We start from the raw sequence: 24,237 nt of genomic DNA on the forward strand, positions 1-24,237 counted from the left end.
GAGAGTAAAAAACCTGATGAACGAAATGAGCAAAAGCTGCAAATATTCGAATTTATGGTAAGTAGGTGCTTTTGCGGGATGTTAGCAACTGAAAGCTATTTGTGGTGGTCTGTCGGAATACTTCGCATGTTACTTCAACGCTGTTCGACCAGTTTTACAAAAGAACGACGTCACTCGGGCAAAGCTAGATGCTTAGAGCGTCTTTGCAAGCCACTGTGACAAGCTTAAGTGGCCGCAAATAAAGGGCGATAAATGTTACCAATCGGAGGCACCTCGTCTCCCACTGTTTCGTCTTTCATGTATACTACAGTCTCAACACTCACCACTTTGCCGCACTCGCCGATTTTGTGAGCTTGGGAGATGAGGAAATTTGGAAAGGCTGTAAATTTTCAGTCAAAGATAAGGGAACACTCCGCAAAGAGAAAGATAATCTGCTCGGGCTGCGCAGAATCAGTTATCGCACGGGAAGACTTTGGCGGTGACTAAACTTGACGCCTAATGTAAGAGAATGTAACATAAGTACAACAGACATACTCAGTACAACCGAAGTTGTACCTGTCGTTGCCCAACAGATGTACCACTTACAAACAGCTTAGTATTTCGTACAGGATAACGGCCCATGATCTGGCATTATCATAGGTATCTGCCCCAAAATCTGCTACGAAATGCATCTAATTTTTCTCCCCCCCCCCCCCTGTTGAAGAAACGATGGTTTTGTCAACTGCTCTCACGTGAAGTCATTCAGTAGCACGCACATCGCACTCTATCACAGTGGGATGGCGCCAGATGATGCTAGGACAAAAACATGTGTTACGTGTAATGAAGTTTCTAAATCAAGGGTTATATGGCTTTTCTTGCCCTGCCTTGGTTCACCAGTAAAACGTTTCAGAGTGTTCACAAGAACAAACTAGCTCGACTCTCAATATTGAGGCACACATTTTCGGTACTTTACTGCCCAATTTTTTATCTATCATCGCAACACGCATTCTTATAGCAAACAATTAAAAAGGAGGTGTAGTACAGATGACGCTTTCATTAGTTTTGCCGTACAAAAATGGGCTTGCTTCTTCGAGCAAACTGCACGAAAGAGCAATGTTTTTCACATACTGATTTTAACGCACACAAAACAGCGGCCAGTTTTTAAGCACGTGCAACTTAGTAAAGAACTCTTAAAGGTAGTACTAAATGCCGCACAATTATTTACAACTTGTTTGAAATGAACGAATCAGTGCTGGGTGATGAAGCGCTCCCGCAGGAGAGTTCGTCATTGTGCCACTGGGTTTTGCAGCGGTGACGAAGGCCAAGGTGTGGGTGCTGGACCGACGCGTCTTCCAGGCGATCATGATGAAAACTGGACTTCAGAGGCAGGAGGAGAACATCCAATTCCTCAGAAGGTATAGCTGTGTTTTCCACTCACTCAACGTTAATTGGCTTAATTTATGTGCATGCGTTTTCTTTTGCGCGTGTGTCTTGTTTCCACATTTTTTAAAGAAGTGAGCAGGGAACGTTTTTAGGAAGAAGACAGATAGTCCTATCTGTCTTCTTTCTAAAAACTTTTTCTGCGCACTATGGAAGTGTGTTTCTTAAAAAAAAAAGGCACGGCTTTGCCGCAAATGCGAATTGGAAGGTCACGCGCAGAATGGGAAGCAGATCGAAACGTGCCCCGCGTTTCTCACGCACAAATGACGCACGAAACGAATGAAAGGTACAGATCAACGCGAATAATCTTCTCAGTAGTTCCTTCGCCCTATCTGAAAAGCGCACACTTTTCGCAAATAGAGGATTTTCAATAATTTCAGGGACCTTTGTGTGCCCGCTAACTACAACAGAATACGTACGAGATGTACGGTCCTCTCCACTGCACGATAAGGGCGCGCGATCGAGCGCATACACCCTTATTTTTTACGCGGGCCGAGGTACGTGTTAGAGAAGACAGCTGCCGCGCGCTCACTGCACCATCTTGCGGATAATGCTGAAAACACGATAGTTCCCCTCCGAGGTGACCGCAAACAGCGGTAAGTGGTAGGTATAAATACCTGGCCGTTTGAACTTGCAAGGAGGTACTCTATGGTGTCTCAGTGGTAACGCCTCGTACTCACAATGCGGAGGTCCCTCGTTTGATTGCGCACGTCGAAGTCTTCTTTCTAATTTCGTTTCTTTCTTGCATGTTCATATATATAGATGCATATACATATACGGTGGTCGACATCAACCCCGACACAGGCGGCAACATCCAGACGAGACTGTCCATATAATTGCTATCTTAATAAAATGCATTACCAAGCAGCCCAAGTAGCCACTCATTTGTTTGTTTCTAGATTGTGCATTCCGTTCTATGGTCACCTCTTCCTTTTACTGAGCTAACAGTAGCCTAGGCGTATTCCGATCGAACTGATAGTCTTTTTTCGAAAGCCCAATGTACAATTAATACGATTGATGTCGAGATTCCACACCTGCCGTCAAGATGACGGGAAGCAAATTTTCCGAAGGAGAAAAGTAATATGTGTACAGTTTGTAAAAGCACTCACTTGTGTACGTTTTTGTTGGCTGCCTAAAGTTTACCAAGAAGGAAGCCCGAGCTGAATATTTAAGTAAAGCCAAACGGTAGAACAGTTACAGGTGCAACAATGATGGCATGTGCATACATGACGCTACTTTGTAGCTACATGGCAAATTTCTTCTTATTTCAACCCGTCTTATGCAGGATGGCATAGCGTGTGCGTTCTTCTTATAGTGACAAAGTCTAAAAACGCCTCCTGTTTCTGGAGGCCTTTATTGGGGCTTTACCAGTTCTCTGGGCCTCCACCGAAACGGCAGAGGGTGGCAAACGCAATTTCAAATGCAAATTGTTCGAGCATGTGCTATCACGTGGGTGCGCGTTCTTTTCTGTTGGTCGCAGGGCTGATGGAAAGCTTTTTTGTAATTTCTCTTTCTCTTCGCAACAATGTTTTAACATCTTTCATTCCCTTCACCCCTTTCCCCAGCACAGGGTAGCCAGCTGGTCTAAGAACTGGCTAACCTCCCTGTCTTTCCGCTTAAACTTCCTTCCTCATGGTGTAGTGGCACCGTTTTCTTCCACTCTGTCGCTCTAGCACTTAGTCGGTGATTCAGTTACAATAACTTCTCTCAAAATCATGGTGTTCTTCTATCAATACATGCGAAGTCTCCGGCATATCACGTGTCGCACTTTGAGTTTACTGAGTCACTTGATCGCTCCTCTCAAATGATATGTGCCCTATGACCCGCTTCCGTAAAACGCCTTTCAGACAAACAGCTCGAATGCACTTTTGTGGACGTTCAGAGCCAAAGATGGGCTCCAGATTTAGTGCTTCCTAGTAGGGCGGTATTCTATCTCCAAAAGTTTCCAGCATGATTTCAATAAGCCTCGACGGTGATATTATTCCAAGAGAGTGTGCTGGTGCGCCTCGCTAAGTAGGAGAACGATGGCACTTGCGACAGTGAAAGGTAAGCTCCATCCCCCTCCCCCTTCCCGTGTCCTGGCAAAGCCGTCTTTGACCGGCGAGTTGCGAGCGACAATCAGGAGGAGAATTGGCGATGGGAGTAATCCGCTTACTGTTCTCTCGGTGTAGTCGCGCGCATCGTGCCAGCCTTCCGTTTGATTTTGTGTTGTTGGTTGAACAAACTGAAACAAAGAACGAGCCTCACTGGTGCGTGTTGAGATGGAATGCACTTCGCATGACGTACAATATGATGCACTGGCTCTAACGTTGCTTAATAGAGCGTCATTTGTTCTTTGTTAAATCTGTATACTTTCATTTGTAAAAGTGATATAATATAACCTGTGCCCTAAATTTGCCGTAGTTTAGCCGCGTCGCTAAAACAAGTCAGTTGTCATGTAATTAGGCCTAATATTTTAGGGCGTTGTAACCACAGAGGACGACAATGTTACCGCTTGTGTACGTAACTGGGCCGAGCTTTTCCCATAACACTTTGTATTTCTTCTATTTTAAACTTCACCGCCCCTAGCAACCTTTTGAAAGTAAAATACCAAAACGAATAGACAGAAAACTAAAAGAGGCTAAACTGAATAAATCGTTCAAATGTTTGCTTGCACTGATGCTAAAAATTTCTACCCTTTCGTAAATCCCGTAAAACTGTAACAACAAAGTGTAACAAATAGGACTACTCTATGTCAGGGGGGTCGGTAATAAACACCCATTTCACACAGCATGGCCTAAACTAAACCGTAGCCTTTCACTTGTAGAATTCTCTCGTGGCCCTTTAGGAACTCAGAAATATTTCAAGACACTATTAGGCGAGTAATTTTCGCGTTCTCAATAAAAAAAGAGGCTACGTCATACAACTTTCTTCTAATAATTTCTTCCGGTTGTTGCAGACCTTTGGTGATAACTGAAAAATGCATAACATTTAGCTCAAAGTCATGAACTTTTTATGGTAGTTCAGTGCCCACGTGATCTCTTCCTCTATTGATCCTACATTGAAAATTTTACGTTTCAAAGATCCTCTTTAGGTTGAGGCCATCGCGAAGTGGTGAGCATGCGCAACGAATTTGAAATTGCTAACGGCAACGTAAGGCAGATTAAGGTATAAGCTCTCGCACAAGCCCAGACTGCTTTGGCAGATCTATGTCCGAAGAACTTCGCTGAGCTGATAAGGTCAAGCGAAAGTCTGCCCGGGAGTGATCGACGTACAAAAAGCGGGAAAGTGCTCAGTTCAGTTGGTCAGCACGAGTCGCACAAAAAAAAAAGTTAGTTTAGCGCCTTGTTGGTTCGAGTCTCCCTTTCAGCCTAGAGCCCGTATCAGGCCCGGGAAACTCAGCGCTAGTTTTGTTTTCAGGGAACATGCACACTCGTAGCGGTTGCCGGGCGTCCTATGGTCTGGTTAAACGCAGCGAGGTTGATTAGGGTACTCGCATTTGTTAGCTTTCACAAATATTTACAAATAACAAATTCGATATGCCCATGATAAACTTTTCTTTTGTTTGTATGACTTTTTTAATTCCTATTTTTCATTTTGAAATCAAGCTAGGTGCAGGAAATAGTTAACTTGAGTTCGTAGCATATGCCTTCGCTGTTTATCGCCACTTGCTCAGTGATATTACAAACTGCACCGCAATGAGTTACTTTACTTTGTTGGTGGCCAACTACGGGAAAGATAGAGAAGTGGTGGTGGGCAGAAAACGGAAGTCGCAGTCAGCAACGCCGAGCAAGTCAATTATGCGTTCAACGAAGAATGCTAAATCAGGCAACACGTGTTTTTTTTTTTGCTGCTCTTTGGTGTGTTAACCCAGGGATTCGCGATTCTGCGAAAGTTTTTCAGGTTTCATAGTAGCAACGGCTGATCAAAACTATTTGGAGCCATTACTTGATCAGCTAATAATTTTGCGCGAGTACATGAGCAATGGCAGTTTTCTGCAAGCCTCATTGGGCTGACGGAAGTGCAGTGTTGCTAGAGAAATTGGTCAAGATGGCAGCCAAGCAGCTGTCGACAAAACGCGTTTAATGAAAGTCTTCAATTCGTGTTGTCTTCGCAGCATAGTTTTAGCTTCTTTTACTCTTGGCATGTAGTTCAAATGATATCAAGTAATTATAGGCTTCTTCCTGTTCATAAAAACTATGTAGCCACGGTTTCAAACTTTGTGAGTATTTACATCTGATAATATCTCATAAATACACGTAATAAACTAAATACGTATAAAAATCACTTTAAAGAATGCCGCTAGAGCCAGAGTGAACTTATCATTGTCAAGAGAACGCTGTTATTCTGGCGAGGACAAGTCAGCTTGCCGAAGCATTGTTTCCAGCGACGTTCCCGTTTGAAAAATATGTGATCACTTCAAGCCTCTCTGTGCCTCTGAACTTCAGTCTCCATTTGGTACTGAAGCTCTCTAAAGGCGCGTTTACACTAGAGAGACACGATACCAATTTTGGTCAGCGGGCAGGCATTAGGAGTGTCTTTTCTCTTGTCACCGACCTATGTACACTGCGAAGACCAAACAGAACGTCGGTGGTCTCTCGAAGGCCCCGTCCACGCCTTGTCGTGCTCACATTCTTTCAATGGTCGATTCAGTAGTCACATTGGAGGCACATGCAGCGACACCGACTAAACTTGCACACCTAGACCTCATTTTCAGCCATGCTCCTTGCTTTGCCAATGTCCATCTCCGGCTACGTGGCGCAGCCCCCGCCATAATCTATGGTAACGAGGCATGGGGGTGGTGGACATGGTAGGGAAGGGAAGAAAAGACTTCAGTTGGGTGCTCGAGCTGCCTATTCAGGCGCCGCGGAAGCCTCGGAGAGGGCATTGGTAACTACCTCGAGATTGTCCCCTTCGTAGAAAAGACATGGGGCAAATTTTGGCTCACTCGTCCATCCCTCGAACACATGCCGACAACAGGTCAGTGGATGCGTTTTGCTAGTGTTTTCGGTCTCTCATCATGTTACACTATGATGAAATGCTATCTTTTGAGGCGTCGTTATTGTCGTTGGTCGAGTATGACCATGGGGTCTGGTGACTCGTCGGTGGGCAATTCGCCGGCCGATGGTGTGCGTCCGCCTCGTGTTTACGTCAGCGTCTTGTCAGTGTCGTGTCTCTATAGTGTCAACGCGCCTTAAGAAAACTATGCGCCGTCATAACAAACGTGAGAGAGTCAAATACGGCGTGACCTGCTCGCTATACATGATGGTTCAGCGAACTGGGAGCGCGGGTGTAAACACAGACACAAAGCAAAGAGGAGGCACACAGCATGAGCGCTCATGCTGTGTGCCTCCTCTTTGCTTTGTGTCTGTGTTCACCCTCGCGCTCCGTGTTCGCTGAACCATCATGAATTACCAACTAGCCCACCTTTTCATCCTACTGCTCACTATTGTTCGCAATTTCTGCATTAGATCTGATATTCTGGGCTGATTGCTTGCTCATTATATCCATATGTCACTTGTATATTAAAGCTACTTTTATAAATGAACACTTTCACTCTACGTGAATGTCTCTGTTTTTTATAATTATACAAAACGTTCAATAATAAGGCTCATTTTATTTATGTCATCTGAGTTTCCGTGTTACTGAGAAACCAGTGTGGTTAACATTTGCCCCTTCAGAAAACAGGAACAACAAAAAGTAGTTAACAAAGTTCAAGAATGGCAGCTTCACCCAAGTGGCCAGCAGACCTGGTAGAAATGTGGAATGTAACTTCCCGTAACCACCATATGATTATGAGAAATGCCGTAGTGGAGGGCTCCGGAAATTTCGACCACCTGGGGTTCTTGAACGTGCTCCAAAATATGTGCACACGCGCCTACAGCACTTTCGCCTCCATCGGAAATGCAGTCGGCACAGCCGGGATTTGATCCCTCGATCTTCAGGTCCGCAGGCTTCTATACAAGAAGAGGCCCTGCCGCCATGTCGTAGTGGCCTTAGCCACTACGACATGGCGGCAGGGCCTCTTCTTGTATAGAAGAGTAAATATACGCTTGTACTTTCCTTGTGCTAGAAGCATACGTATATAACAGTGTTTCGGATCGTACATAAACACCACCACGAAGAAATAAATGTAACCACCCAGGACATATATCTGAAGAAGTTACATCTGATCATTTATTCCTGAATCACAAAGAACCATAATTGTGCCTTTATACTGCAAATAAGTAGATCTGAATTATGAATTTAGGGCATTTGGATACGTCGTTCCGAGTTTTCACCTCAATTCCTTTGCACATGCTTTAACACCGCGCCGAAATATACATGTATTATCCCTCTGTATACACGCTTTCGATCTGCTTTCTCATTACTTACGGTTAGTAAGTGGCATTTCTTTCTACGAAGATTCAGCTTACTTCGGTGTAACAAGCACCTGAGATAAAACTTCAAATGTTTAGAACACTGTTTCATCGATTTATCACTGGGTAGTGTACGGTGCAGCTCACCACTTATTTAGCACCTGGATGATATAATAGAATTTATGCAGGCCATGGTAAGCGTCCCTCATAATACTGCCTTGACTGAAGCAGTAGTATACATACGTGAGACACACCAGTGTTCAATCTTGCTATATATCTGATATATAACTTAATGAATGACAGATGGTTTACTTTTCAGTGTATTATGTTGAGAACATTGAAATCAGCTGTTTTACTACATTGTTGCTTGAGTATAGTTAACATATACTGAAAAATTAACTCCTCTGTTGTTAGTTAGGTACAAAGCAAACACATACGAAAATATTTCACCGATTTGTCTGGGTGCAGTTTCGTAGCAGCCTAATTATACTTGCCTTTGAATATTGCTAACCATGGTCAACATTAAAAGATACCACGAGATGTCCCGGCAGTAAGCCATCTATACATTATTGTACTTTAAAATTGTATGTGTTTTTCTTGGCAAATCTGGAAACAACCGGGCCAAGGCATATGTAAACTAGTTTCGGAACCTAAATAGAAGCTGATATGTGAAGTAGTCGTTGGCATGTACTTGGTGGCACTGTGGCGCTCACACGTTGACATTGTCACCACCTACGAATTTTGGGGAAAACTAATAGTAGAAAAAAAACAAAAAGCAAAATATGGCATCGCAACCGAAAGCGGTAGGTTGTGAAACACTGACTTCACATGGCACAAAATTGGGTTTTTATTGGCGACTTCTACATAATTTTGGTAACTACGTGAATTTATTGCGTCCTTAAGGCTCCCCGATTGCGTGTGAAACAAAAAAGAAAGCTTGATAATGAAGCTTGGTGAAGCAAGCTTGTTGTATTAGCTAAATATTGTGTTTGAAAAACATACCAAAATTATATTAGGATGAAGAAACTATAATACAACAGCTGACGAGCACAATAGCAAAATAGTTTGAAAACTTTCACGGCAGTAAAATCCAAAAGCCAATGAAGCGAGACATCACTCTTGAAAGTACCACTTTGGTAGACTTCCACCTTGTGGCGTTTCTTCCTTTAGTGTTCGAAAATAACCGTCATAAAAGGCAACGGCATGCCAGCCATGCATTAATGATCAAAGCTGCCTGCAATCACCGCAGTAGTTATCGACACACTATGTGAGCTGCTTCAGCTTCTTTGAAGTATCGTGCCAGCAAACAACACTTAGTCAAATAAATAACCTAAAAAAGATACACACAGAACCACTGAGCACTAGTTAGCAATGCTCCGCTGTGATGGTCTATTGGCTAAGGTACTCGGCTGCTGACCCGCGGGTCGCGGGATTGAATCCTGGCTGTGGCGGCTGCATTCTCGAAGGACGCGGAAATGCTGTAGGCCCCTGTGCTCCCATTTGGGTGCACGTTAAAGAACCCTAGGTGGCCGAAATTTTCCGAGCCCTTCACTACGGCGTCTCTCATAAGCATATGGTGTTTTTGGGACGTTAAACTCCACATATTAATCAATCAATCAATCAAAAGTGAGCAATTTCTCGTGAATCCGACAATGCGCCGAACTTATCCCAAGATTCCATGGCAGACTGCATGCCCAGCCGTCACTCTCCCTTTTCATTTATGGCACTCGACTAAAAAAAAAAAAAAAGCTGAGGCAATCAACTATTCAGCGACGGGTCAGATATACTATAACATCGTTTTTATTCTTTTTCTTTGGCATGTATAAAGTTAAGAATAAAAAATAAAAAAAGAAATCATTGTGGTTTCGGATTTGCGACTTGTTTCTTCATCACCTAGTCGCTCTTCAATTGTACGGCATGAGTTGGTGTGTGCGGCAATAGGTTTTTGACAACTTTTCATTCCAAGTTTCGCGACCGCTATACTTGGCTTTCGCCGTGATATCAGAGCGGACTAAATAGCACCAAAAAAGAATTTTCTGAGTTATGAAAAGGACATTTGTATAGGCTTGAACATTTGGTATGTGGTATGTGGGGTTTAACGTCCCAAAACCACCATATGATTATGAGAGACGCCGTAGTAGAGAGCTCCGGAAATTTCGACCACCTGGGGTTCTTTAGCCCAAATCTGAGCACATGGGCATACAACATTTCCGCCTCCATCGGAAATGCAGCCGCCACAGCCGGGATTCAATCCCGCGACCTGCGGGTCAGCAGCCGAGTACCTTAGCCACTAGATCACCACGGCGGGGCGGCTTGCACATTTGCATTTTGTTTTCATGATTTTAATTTTACATTACTATGAGTAACATATGGAGTTCCTGAAGGCTCTGTATTTGGGCCTCTGCTCTTCCTAATCTACATTACTAATAATACTGATAACGTTACTTGCAATACAAAGTTTTTTGCCGATCACTGTCATTTTTAAAGAACTTAAACAATAAAACGACCATACTGAGCTTAATAATTTTCTATCCGCCTTGGCTAAAGTTCCGCCTTGGCTAAAATTCAGCGATATTGACTATAACCAGAAAAACAAAACTATCCAATTACATGTACACAATTATTGACACTCCACCTAACAAATTTGAGGAACATAAACATCTAAAATTGCACTCGCTTCTGATCACAAATAGGACAAAAATATCGATAATATTACTACGAAGTCACTACCCGAAATATTTTTCTATAACGAAGCCTAGCTTATGGCTTACACATCATTTGTAAGGCCAGTTCTGGAATACGCTACCAGAGTGTTGTTTCTGCATACAAATACTAATTGTATTTGTATGCAGTTTATGCATACAAATACAGTTATTGCATACAAATAAATTTTTTTTCTGCGCAAACAGCATAAATGCTGTTTATGCAGAAAAACTTCAAACGCTTTTATTCGCCAACACATCTTTTAATCCAGTCCGGCTTACATATATTACCTACAAGTAAGAAACACACTTGCACAAAATTTTCGTTCCAGCTACTCAAAAATACCTACAAGATAAATACTTCCAAATACGTATCACGTTTCCAGGCACGACAAACACGTAATACGCATGTGAGCACATGAACAGAATACGTATGCCAAAGGACGCATTCAGGTATTAATTCTTCTCGGCCGCAATAGCAGGATAGAATAAATTTGATGCTGTTATCACCCTATTACAAACGAAGAATCATTATGTGAAAGTACGACAAAAATAGAAAACAAGTGGCAGCATATCCACGGGGTGAAGGATGGAGAGTGGGGCGAAGCATCCATCCGTCCATCCGTTCTTGCTTCCGTCCGTCTATGCGTCCGTCTGTTTGACCGTCCATGCGTGCGTCTGTTCGTGCGTCCGCACGTTCATCTGTGCGTCCGTCCCTGCGTTTGTCCCTGCATCCGCCCCTGCGTACATTTATGCGTCCATCTGTCCGTGCAGCCATCCGTGCAGCCATCCGTGCGTCAGTCCATGCATCTGTCTTTGTGTCCGTTTGTCCATCTAGTCAACACTCCAAGTACCACTATCTCGCATCTTTTCATCATATATTCTGCATGTAGAAGCACCGCCATTCAGCGGACATTCCAAGGACTAAAGAAGAAGTGGCACACGCACACTTTCTCACGGCTTGCGCTTCTTGTCTACTTCCCACCCTCAGCCACCTCTGTTCATGGTATATACTAGTTCACTGTATTCATGGCACTGCGGCCCAACGCTCGCTAAACCTTTCTAAAACCAAGGAGGTTACGCCCAGTGAGTATAACCTAGCAAGCCTTTCTTGTCAGATAGTGCTCAATGGATGTGCCAATGGCTGCTAATCGGGAATGAGAGACAGGAGAATTCGGCTTTTAGCTATCGTGCAGGCTTCGAATTTTTTGTTGTTGAACAACGCACAGGATAAATCTCCCACCGGCACCACCTTTCAGGTCAAAGCGTAAGACTAGTTACGCACTACGTCTACGACGAGGAACGAACGGGTGCCGCTTTAAGAAGCTTCGCCCCTAAAATTGATCGCGCGTAATAGAAGCTGTGTATAAACGACCACCGACCCAGCGTCACCTATGGTAGCAATAAAGCGTTACAGGTTCGATTATTTTTTCTTTTTTCACACCTGTACTTAACGGTAATGTAAACATTTTCAAAAATCTCTCAGTGTTCACATTTCAAGTTTTCATTTTAATAGGTTTCAGTTACAATAATAAAGTTATCGTAATTACATTCGACCAGTCCTCATCAAAGAGTCATATCTTTCCTTTTTTGCATTCAGATTGATGTCAGCATTGAATAATATTGAAAACTTGCAGTATACTTGGCGGTAATTCTATCTTTGAGGTACTAATATTATTTAACATCTGTATTCTTCAACTGCTATGAAAATATTCATCTCAGGTTATGCTTGTGTTTGCTTTGAACTAAGTTTATTTTCGTTAACTTTTTTTTACAGCTGAGCCAATAAATAAATACAGCTGTGCCATTACTAAGGCAACCTTGTCTGCACTTAGTTGCTACATGACTGATTTGATTTCATTTGATTAATATGTGGCGTTTATCATCCAAAAAAACACCATATGATTATGAGAGACGCCGTAGTGGGAGGCTGCGAAAATTTCGACCACCTATGGTTCGTTAACGTACACCCAAATCTGAGCACACGGGTCTACAGCATTATCATCTCCATCAGTAATGCACCCACCTAAGCCGGGATGCAATTCCGCGACCTGCGGGTCAGCAGCCGGGTAACTTGGCCACCAGACCGCAGTAGCGGGGCTCGTCTTACTACGGGCTCGAGAAAAGCCATGCTACTACCACCATGGCTCGTCAGGCGGTGCTCTCAATCTTTAATGGATTTATTTGCCTGTGTCGTCGAGAAATCTTCGGAGGCATGCGTAATCGAGTATTCTACCAAACTCATTCCTGGTGAGAAGTGACGTGACGGTAGGAGCGGGGCCTCGCTCAAGCCGGTGATAAGGCGAGCAACAGAATGTCGAGGTGGGTCAGCTGAATGCCGGCGCATTCGCTATCTACCACGCACCTTCTAATAAAGCGCGCTTTCATGCACTTTCGCCCCGTTTCCCTACTGCTCACGGGCTCTGTTTCACTTTTGGAGCACCTATACATGGCAAACAAGTTATGCTGAATAATAGTGCTTACATATTGATCCTCCTTCTTTTACCCTCCCAAACTTCTTTCAATTCGTCGTGGTCACACAATTCGCTCCGCCGCGGTGGTCTAGTGGCTAAGGTACTCGGCTGCTGACCCGCAGGGCGCGGGTTTGAATCCCGGCTGCGGCGGCTGCATTTCCAATGGAGGCGGAAATGTTGTAGGCCCGTGTGCTCAGATTTGTGTGCAGGTTAAAGAACCCCAGGTGGTCTAAATTTCCGGAGCCCTCCACTACGGCATCTCTCATAATCATATAGCGGTTTTGGAACGTTAAACCCCACATATCATTGTCATCATCGTGGTCACACAAAATTTCTTGCCAAGCGACCAAGATAGAGCTCACAGCCAGCGAAAAAAACGGCGCAAACCATGCAACAGTGGCCGATTTGTCAATGAACCGGCCGCTAATTCATAAACAATATAAACACTCGTGACTCACCTATATGTGAAGCGACCACAGGATTAACACTCCCAGGCGTTAACGGCAAACTTGTTAATGATGGTGCCCCGTCCAAGCACGAACAATGCTTCGGAAACCTCGCAGATTCACCAGCAAAAAAAATAGCGCTCACTGTTTGTAGACATATGGTCAAACACTCGTGCACGTCAATCCTGTCAAGCAATTGTTTACATGGAGACCAGTGGAACAGAGACATGGTGGTTATGTAGTCGATATTGAGTGCCAGTCCTGCGAGCGCAAGTGTTGCCATTACGGCGCCATAATGGCGACCGGTGGCACTAACTGCAGCTCCCACGTTGAAATGCGTCTATATGCTCTCTAAAGTGAACGGAGAGATGAGCCCCACCACAGGTCTGAGGTAGAGCATCGGACGTGTTATTCGAAGGTCGCAGGTTCCGATCCTGCTGGTGGCAAGTTATCTTTTTTCGTCCACTTTTCTTTCTTCACATTTGCACAATTACTTCAAATAACAACTTTATGCTTTCCTTGATATTATGGTCTGTTATTTGTAAATATTATTCTGCCTGACCAAGAAAGCGTGCCCTTAAAAATTTACACTTTTCATCATAGCTTGAACGTGAGATGCAAGCACTGTGTCGCTTTGCAGCTGCACGTGGAACAACCGGCAACACGTGTGATTCTGCAACCGGAACATATCGATGTGTTTAGTTACATATGTCGTGCTCCACTTAGCTAAGCATGATGAAAAAGACAGGTATTGATCTGCGAGAAACTCGCGAATCAACTTGAATTCACATGAGATCTTTGCCTGTTACGGGTGAAGCATCTTTAGAAGTGTTTTATCTGGAACATATTTGGAACAAGATTAAGAGTAGGAATTGGTATAACACGTAAATTGAACCTGTCTTTGCAGAGCTCACTGATCGTTTATTGTGCATTAATATATGATAGTTTAGACAACAACTACTGGTGCTTAGCAGCTATACCATGGTTTCATGATGATGGATCCACAATTACGCCTATAGGCGTACATCTACAACCCGACGACTATCATACATGACTATGATTTACCTGTTGTGAAAGCTGAACTTGTTAACATTTACCTCTACTCAACCTACCATAAACACCGCTCAATGATGGCATCAACAGGCACATAAAAGTGCCACAGTGTCACCGCAACGGTGCAGCAGTCACTGCAAGAGCCACAAATCGGAATGTCATGCGGAGAACGTCAAGCAGCTCACAACTTGCAGCATGCTATTCAAGCACAAAGGACGCACCCGGAGAACAGACACAGTACGAGCGTGAACTAACAATGGTCAGCGTTATTTGCTCTTTATCTTTGAGTAGCGCACACCTTCAGGAAAAGCGGCTGCTGCAGGGAGAAATGTTAGCTTCGTGTTCTCTATGAATTCCGCAAAAAACTCTGCGGTGACAGCACAAGATGTACACACCGCCTTCATCAAGAAATGAGTGCTCGCGCAGAGCGTGCATGGACACCCATGTCCTGTTGGGCCAAATACACCATGCGCGTATCGCAGCAAGCTATGCGACCACGTTAAGTGCACGCCGATCGCACTACCTTGCAAGGAATAATGAAAACGTGAGAGTTTCACCGAGATCGGAGCACCACAAACAGTAAACTTTGCAGATAAATAGCTAGCCACTAGTACTCTGAAGAACGTGTGTTTTGTGGTCGAGTTATTCCTAGCCGTGCATTGAGGACCGAGGTGTCGTGGTTTCTATTCCCGAAGACGAATCTTCTTTTTTTTAGTTGTTTTCTTGCTCGTTTGTTAGTGTGCCGCTTACAACGTGATGTCTGTGGCGCAAATACGACAGTGAAGTTTTTTTGGTGGACCACAACACAAAGATCTTCGTGTAAAAAAATGCCCCATGTCTGCATGTTAAGCTGCAAATGTTGTCCAAAGACGTGTAATGCGTGTGTAGAGAGTGAACAAAACACTTATTTGATGTTATGCGCGAGAAAATCGGTCGATGGTATTTAGAGGCGCTGCGTTTGTGCCTCGAGCGTGCAGTGGAAGCAAAAAAGCGCATCAATTCACGTCACACGTGAGACATGAGCGCCATCTGGCAGTTTTTTTGGAAAACAAAGCGCGTGGCTCTGAGACGAGTGAGCGCGCCCGTCTCAGAGGTGATAAGATGTAGAACGCAAGGCGACGAGTAGGTGCGACCACCGTCTCGTCTTAGGAAAGCGTTAGAAGAACTCGCCTTTCCATGCAAGCGTTGCATTGTCAGCGCATCGTGATAAGCGCTACAGTCCTTAAAATTACTTATGTATGCCTTTTCTAGTAAAAGACGCACATGCAGAATATATACGTGTTTTATTGGTGCCCCAGACATGCGCAATTTCGCTTTTTAATTGACAATTACACAAGTATCAATGCTGAATCATGAGCAACTTAGGTGGGCGCTGCAGATGGGGTTGGCCGTTTCAAGTACCCAGTGCCGTTAAGAGCGGACAAACAGACAAATTTACAGACAGACAGACAGACAGACAGACAGACAGACAGACAGACAGACAGACAGACAGACAGACAGACAGACAGACAGACAGACAGGCAGGCAGGCAGGCAGGCAGGCAGGCAGGCAGGCAGGCAAGCAGGCAGACCAAAATATTCGCGTCGAAGGTCCTCAAGAAAGACTATCGTCTTTAAAAAGGGCAAAATGCAGAAAGTTGTTGTCGAGGGCTTCGCTGACATGAGCGGCTCGCTGGCCCTGCTCAAGCAAAGCCATTTGACTCTGCTTGGCTTCGCCTGCAAGCCATGCCTCGCACTGCCTGTGTTACATGTGTAGATGGTTAGTAAGGTGTCGACCGTCGATGTATGTGGGTCTTTTGGTGCACTCCATTGTTATGTGGCTGAGTGTTGGTGTGTATGAACACCATGGGCGTGGTATTCTGAATTGTGTGGGATATATTTCACTTTGCTAGTACAAATTTGGAAAGGAACTGCTTTTTATGCGTCTCCAATCCATGTTTTGTTGGCTATTCAAGTCTTTTTGCGGGAGGCCAAACTCTCTTCGTCGCTCCCTTTGTGGAAGAAGGATGTCACGTGGACTAGAAAGAGTTTCAATGTCTGCGCCTGCCGTCGCTCGGTTGGTAGTCTCGAACCATACGGTCTGCTATGACGTTCCCCTCCAGACCTTCGTAAGCAGGACACTATATAATGTGGTGATCTCCTGCTATAGGCTTATTTAAAATTTTGCGCACTACTTTTCGTAGCGTACCTTGGAAAAATATTCGGCATGCCGCCTGTGAATCAGAGGGCACCACCACTGATTCTACCCTGCTTTCTGCGTTAGATATGGCTATGGCTATCCGCCGCTTCTGCCACTCGTGTGAAACGTGTTTTTACCGACGCTGTTGTGGCATCATTTGGTGCTACGATTGCCACATGTGTCCCTATACTCGCCTTACGGACGTCTGTAAAGACGGCGTCAGGGCTATGTTTAAATGCTTTGCGTAAGGAGTCTGCTCTTGCCTTCCTCCTTCCTACGTGATACGTTGGATGCATATTTCTTGACATAGGCGCCATAGGTAAATGTGAGCGTTTTTCCGCATATATTAGCACAGTTTCATAGTCACAAAATAGCGGGCGCAATGTGAATTTCATCTTTCCCGGAATTCCTCACCCGTGGGAGCTTGAATTCAGTCTTTCCTTTGGGATAAGAGCACCGCATTCGCATACTCCTCAAAGGTATTTTAAATATTGAGCTTTTCAACCCTTTCGGTTTTGACATTTTCCGAAATCCCAAATGCTGCTTTGAAAGCTTTCCTTAAGATAGTGTTGATTCGTTTTGTCTCCTTGTTTGTCATTGTTTGGTACAGTGGCGCGTACTTAACGCTGCTGATAACAAATGCATGAACGAGTGCAATGGTTTCTTTCTCTTCTAGCCCCGCTTTGCTGTTTGCTCTCCCCTCATCATCCGGGCAACATCATTTGTGGCTCCTTGAAACCTTTGCCGTGACATTCTCGAAATTTCTTGAATCCACAATCTTAGAACGCGTATTACTTCGGCATCTCTGACGGGTTTCCCATGCAGCAGTACTTCTGTCGATATTAAGCTTTTCCTTGCGTATCTCGCCCTGATTCTAATCATTTCAGTGTTTTCCAGCGAGCATTGCATCACTGCTGCGGTCATGAAAGCTTGTATTTTATTTACGGTCTCCTGGAGGGCGTTTTCTTTGTCCGCATAAGACCCATTTTTTGTGTTTAAGGTGACGCTGTCTGCATTAAGAGCTGCACTTATGCCTTTTGTATATTCTAGTTCATATGCTAGCTTTCTCAGGCTGATATTAAATAGCATAAGGGGTAGCATGGTTTCTTGGGGGGTGTCTCTATTTGGGTAGGTGAACGTTTCATATGTAACCAAGCCCAGAGATATGATACATTTTCTGTTTGTTAGAAATGACCGAACATTACCTGTATTTGTTGGCCGCACGTAATTGATTTGAAACCTTTCATTATCACTTTCTGAGACATTGTATCAATCTATTTCCTGATATCGAGTGCTACAATAAGTTCGTCGCTCAATCCTCTGTTCGAGTTAATTACGTCATTTTGCAACTTGAGGAAAACATTCTGGGCTGCTACATGTGGCCGGGAACCGAACATATTTACTGGTAGCAGATCCTCCCTCTCTTAGTCTGTCAATATAGTTAGCATTTTTTTTTCAAAAAGCTTACCCAAGCATGTGGTGGGAGATTGGTCTGAGGTACCTAACATCTCTTGGCTTCTTTGGTTTTGGTATTAGTATTATCTGTGAGTCCTTCGACTCTACTGCAAGGTCGTCTCCACCTACCCATGCTTTTTCATTGAAGAAATCTGCGATTTGTCATGGGGCTGCGTCACTGAAGATTTGTAGGTATAGCCTTTGTTATTTTGTCTCGTACTGGAGCAGTATTCTTTTTAGAGACTTGGCTGCAGCATAAGCCTCTTCAAGTGTTATGAGTGCTTCTAACTCCGGTTGTTCTTTCCCTGCATAACTGTCACGCATCACTTCGCATGTGTCCTATCCAACATATATATTCTTGACTTCAATGATGAGTACGTCTTTGTTACCTTCAAATTCATTCTCCAGATTCTCTACAGCCCTGTTTGTCATTATTTTATTTGCCCTGGATCAATCATACTCCTGGGAATATGGCATGTCTTTTTGGTGTCTAACGTCTCCCTTAGCGAGTCACAAAATTGCCTCCAGTTACTGTTATTTAGGTGACGTGCGTAGTTGTTCGCTTCCGTTGACAACTGAGATATCTCTCTCTTCAATTTCTTATTAAATTTTTGTTTCCTCCATCTCGTTGTGAGGCTTCTCCTCCCGTCCCATAAATGTAGCAGATGCTTGTCGACTGCTGGGTTTTCCCAGCTTATTTCTTGTCGCTTTGTCACTTTCCTGTGTGCCTGATTTATCTGTGTTACCCAGTTACCAAGATCTATTATTTCTCCTTGGTCTGCCATGTTCTCTCGAAATTCATTCTAGTCAGATATTGTAGCTTTGCCGATTAATCTTCTTGTGGTGGCATTATTTGTTTTTTCCGAGTATGTAGTCGTCACTTCCCAAGTTTTCTTCGAGGTGTGCCCATCTGGCGTTCCCTTCAGCATTTGTAAAGGTCAAGCCTGGAGATGTCTTTAGTTAGACTCTTCCCCACCAGTGTTGGTAGGTCTGGTTGTGCGAGTTGACAGAGATCACACCTTTCAACGAGGTCTACAAAGAGCTTGCCCTTGAGGCTATCCTACTTATACCCCCATTTTTTGTGGTACAATAAAATCCCCCATGATGACAAGCCCATCTTCCTCTTTCAATAACCCCATCGCACACGCTATGATGTTCTCAAAGTCGGCTCGTCTCTCTTTCGGTGAACAATATATATTGACTCTCACTGTTTTTGGACCTGCACATTTTCTGAGCCACACATTTATTATCTGGTGTTGCACTGCCTCATTGCTGACGTAGCTGACGCTCAACGCTATATCCCCTTTGGTAAATGTTGCCACTTGTGGGTACTTTTGGTCATTATGTCTTATGTGCCCTCTCAGATTCATCTCAAATTTGCCTACATCCTGAAGGCAGATTATATCAGGAGGAATTTGAGATGCTCTAATGTATTGCTTGACATTTTCAATTTTCGTTTTGAATGAGCAGCAATTCCACTGCCATATTTTTATGTGATCGGTCTTTTTACTATTACGTTGTCCAGTCATCAATGATATGCTCGGATTCTGGTATTCGAATTTCTTTAATTCAGTCCAGTTCAGTTTTATTTGACGTGTGCCCTTAGAAGACAGAGGCTAAAAGCTTTAATCGCCTGACAGCGGCCTCTGCTCCCCCAAGTTTAGAGCAGATGCACAACTTATAAGGCAAAACAGTAACGCTAAACAAACATATACAAAAATCAATTACGTACAAAATGAAGCGGTAATGACACACGACGACAGTGGGGATTGCTACAAAGCCATATCGTTAGAGAAAATGTTACAAAAACGTAGAACACGCGTGAATTTACTGCAAAGGAATAGCTAGCAACTTGAAATTGTATGTAAACAATCAATGAACGACTTCAGTTGTAATGAGATGCGTCTTCAATTTATCTTTTATTTCTTTTACGGAGTCAGTTCAGGAGACAATGCCTTTGATTTTATTCAGAAAATGTGCAATTTGGTCATATAATGTCTGCTTTCCATATTTCCTCTTCACTTTAGACAATCGACGCTGAATATTTCTTAACTTATATCTGTCTGTTTCAGTGTATTGTTGTCTTTATATGCATTTTTATTTTATACATAGTGCATTATTTAAATAAGTAGATTTCGTTGGCCATTAACAGGCTGTTCTTTATGAACAATTCTCGTGTGCGTAAGTCGCATATATGATGATCCTCTGTCTCCTCCTATATAATTTTCAAATATATGGTGTGCCTTTTTTGTAAACCTAATAGCCTATTCTACTTGTTGTCCGTAGTTGTTCCACAAACTAGGGAACAGCATGTAAAGTTTGAATACACTAATAACTAGTAAAGTTGTTTTTTAACCACAGTGGTATTGAAGAACTTTTTCTCCGAATACATCCCAAGGCTTTGGCTATGTCTGCTGTCAAGTATGAAATATGCGCATTCCATGTCAAGTTTTCGTGAAAACAGAGTCCTAAAAAATTCTGCTCCTTTGTTCGTGTAGTTTGGGTGGATCCATAATCAATTACGATGTCACCTACATTACACTTATTTGGTGGTGAAAACTCTATGTACTGTGTCTTATTCACATTTAACAGTACCTTATTATGATGTAGCTATATTGTTAATTTTCCCAAATTGGAGTTTGTCATTGTTTTTAACAAGTTCATGAATTTTGCAATAATGAAAACGTTGGTGTCATCTGCATACGTTAGGATGTGTTGTTTCATACCTACACCCACTATATCTTTGATATACAGCAGGTATAAAGTTGGTCCGAGTGTCGAGCCTTATGGTACTCCAGTTGTGACATTTAATCATCTGAATAAAAAGTTATTTATTGCTGTAAATTGGCATTGATGACGTAATTAATCTGTCATGAGTTCTAATGCGATGCCCCTTATCCCGTAATGTTGAAGCTTCAACAACAGAATTTTGACATGGACATAATCAAAGGCCTTTTGTAGGTCTAAAAATAACCTCAGTGTGTAATACTTTTGCTCAATTGCTTCAATAGTTTTTTTCTTTTACATAAAACACTGCTTGTTCTTTGGACTTCTCTTTTAAAAAACACATACTGGGAGATAGATATGATGTATTTGTGTAGAAATTTTGTCAGTCTCTTTGTGCCAGTCTTTTCGTCAGTCTGTTTGTGGCCCACTCAAATATTTTGAAAAAGAGTGGTAAGACTGAAATAGGTCTATATTTAGACTTGTTTTTTATTTTCTCCTTTGTCGATGAAAGTCACTCTTGCAATCTTTATGCAATCAGGAAATATGCCTTTTTCAAGCATGAAGTTCATTATGTAAGAGAGAATTGGTGCTATTGTATTAGCGACATGCTTGACTGGTTCCGCTTTTATTTCATCGTATCCCGCTGAGACGTCATTTGATAGTTTGCTGAGCACTATTTTCACCTCTTGCGTAGTAACTGCCAAAAAATATAGTGTTTGATAAGAGATTAATAGTCTGCATGACAGCTCACTATCTACATTTACACTAACAGGTTTTCTCACATTCACGTAATATTCATTTACTGTATCAACCATAGCTGTACCTGCTACGACCCGATCAATAATCACTAGTTCTTAAAGAACTGTTGTTGTGATCCTTCCGGCAATTTGATTGACTGATCGTCACACTTTCTTTGTGTATGTTGGGCAAAGCGCGAATAGATTTTGGCAGTAGTTATTCGTTGCTTTTTTCAGGTCTGTGTTAAGCTTGTTTCGCACTTTTTTGTACTCTGAAAAAAGCTCAAGGCTTCTAGAAAGCGCAAAAGCATGATATATTTTATTTTTTCCCTTATTATGTGGTGTAGAGCATGAGTAAACCAAGGTTTTCTTATCGCCGCTTCCGTAGTTCTGGAAAAATTTAGAGGGAGCGAATTGTCGTAGCAGCGTTTGAATTCAAACAAAATTGTGTCGTATGCTATGTTTGGATCACATTGTAGATATACACTGGACCACTGAGTGGACTGAGTCATTTCATGGAAAACAGCAATACATCTACTGTATATTTGTCTTAACAAATTAGCGATTTTAGTTTTCTTCAAAAAGTTTTAATATTCATGTAATACTGTGGTAAGTGATCACTCATGTCACACGTAGTTACGCCTGAGCTTAGTCTCTGTCTTTTCACATTGTAAGGCAAACATCTATTCAGCTTTTTCTGTTTACCCCTGTCCGTGTTGACCCGTCATTGACGTTTGGTGAGTCATAAGCATCAATTACATTCTTGAAATCAGCAGCATGTGTTTCATTACTCATCGTATAATGTTTACATCGCTAACAATAAAGAAAGGAGTGTTTTGAGATTTAAGAAATTGTGAAGATTGTTTATATAATTGAAGATATCACGCTTTAAACCAGTTTTCCGCCTATAAATAGCAGCTTGTTGAAACTGTTTCATGCAAAGCATAAGGCATTCTATGTCGTCGTTTGAAACAGTGCAATCATTAATCAAATCAATTGTGTAATTATTTATGACGTCATAGCTGTAACTTTTTTTTCGGTATGTAGCCAAATCACCGCCCCTCTCTTGTAATCTGTCGAGTCGTTCGCACGTGTAAGCACCAAGAAAGGGAGCAGTATCGTTTTTTTTTTGTGACCCAAGTTCCAGAAAATACAACAGCTTCAAATTGAGTTTTCAGTGATTTCAAGTATATTTGCAAGCTATCATGTTTGTTTCTAACACTTCTTCTGTTCAAATGAAAAAAAAAGTGAAACCCGATGATCGTGCTTTCTGAGTAGCCCAATATGTTTGCGGTGAATGTACCACGCTACCATTCATGCCCTTTTTTATCTCATAATTAATAAGTCATCTGTGCGATTTCATCTTGACTCACCATCCGCATGACCTCACTGTGCTAATCTTTCTGGGCTAGTTTATTTTTTCCGGCTCTCCATACGAATTTCCAACCGAGTTCACGCTTTTTAGTGAGTGTAGCGGCAAGCAATTGCTTCTCCTGTCGAGCTAAATGTTCATTGACATATATTGGCATTTTTGTGTCTCTTTGACCAATATTCTTTCTAAACATTTGTCTTTTCTAGCTTTCCTAAGTACTTTGTCCCTCACAGAGCGTCTTACAAAGCGTACAACGATGTTCTTTTTTCCTCTGTTCTGATAAGGCTTACTTGGCGACATACATCAATTTCCTCTTCACAAACTTCCACACTGAAAAACTGGCAGACCTTATGCACAGCAGTCAACGGGTCAAGCTCATCAGACACACCTTTTATCTCGAGGTTGCTTCCCTTTGAAATTGTTCCATTTCTTGAATCTGAAGTTTTATTTGCTAATTTTCTGCTTCTAGTTTTTTATTCATTGTAGTAATGTCCGTCATCTCAGTGCGAAGTTCCTTTATTTCTTCAGTCATTGCTTTTACGTCATCGCAGGTGTCACTGCAGTAATAAATCGATTGTTTCAATCCTCTCAAGTCGATACGTTGTTCTCGTTTGAAATCATCCAGAGTTGCAGCAAAATCACTTTCTTTATCCTTGTCCCTTCGATCCTTACTCATTAATACTGATGCAAGGTTTGAGATCAGTTCACGTGCAAGTCACTCAAATTCAAAAGTTGCACGTATAAACACAACGTAGAAAGTTCGGCAGCATCGCAATTCTAAATCTAAACTATTACATGTAGAACTTTCGAGAGTTCTTACATGCAAGTTTGCTGTGAATTTAAGCCTTTTCTTTTACTGCTTTGCGCTGCTGCCGAACTGATCTGAGGCCGTCCACGATGCGATATTTGTAGCCACCAATGGCAGCAGCCACGCCACCTCTCGGAGTGTCCTCAAGCACGTATAGATGACTTGTGGTATTCCTGTTAAGCAGTTGGTATTGCATCCCGTCCGGGAGGACGCGCGGCGCTTTCCATTTGGGTCAGCCCCAGGCATGGTACTTTCCTGCAAGTTTGCAGTGATTTATTAGCAATTTCGCGCTGCCTTGCACTGCTGCCTAAAGGTTGTTTGGCGGGGGCAGTTGGGCTCTGACAAGATCTCTTGCGATGATTCTATGCCTCTCTTTTGGCGCTTATGGCGCCTTCCATCTAGCATACTATGGCAAAAAGAAGTTGGATTTGCTGAACTAAGAGTGCTATTAACGGTGTTTGTGGTTGTTGCGTTGCCACGGGCTGCGCAGCAGGCAGCGAGACAACAGGTGTGTTCGGTGCGGTTCTT

At 42.9% G+C, this 24,237-nt stretch overlaps 1 protein-coding gene across 1 annotated transcript in view; it reads left to right on the forward strand.

Moving 5' to 3' along the window:
* The window catches only part of LOC119161732 (cGMP-dependent protein kinase, isozyme 1), a 315,895-nt gene that overhangs the window by 125,453 nt on the left and 166,205 nt on the right, over positions 1-24,237 (forward strand). Inside the window, exon 4 of the mRNA XM_075880279.1 lies at positions 1,289-1,394. Within this exon, the coding sequence (XP_075736394.1) occupies positions 1,289-1,394 (106 nt within the window). The remainder of the gene's footprint in view (positions 1-1,288; positions 1,395-24,237) is intronic.

The sequence above is a fragment of the Rhipicephalus microplus genome, chromosome X (assembly GCF_043290135.1).
Source record: "Rhipicephalus microplus isolate Deutch F79 chromosome X, USDA_Rmic, whole genome shotgun sequence".
NCBI classification, from domain to species: Eukaryota; Metazoa; Arthropoda; class Arachnida; order Ixodida; family Ixodidae; genus Rhipicephalus; species Rhipicephalus microplus.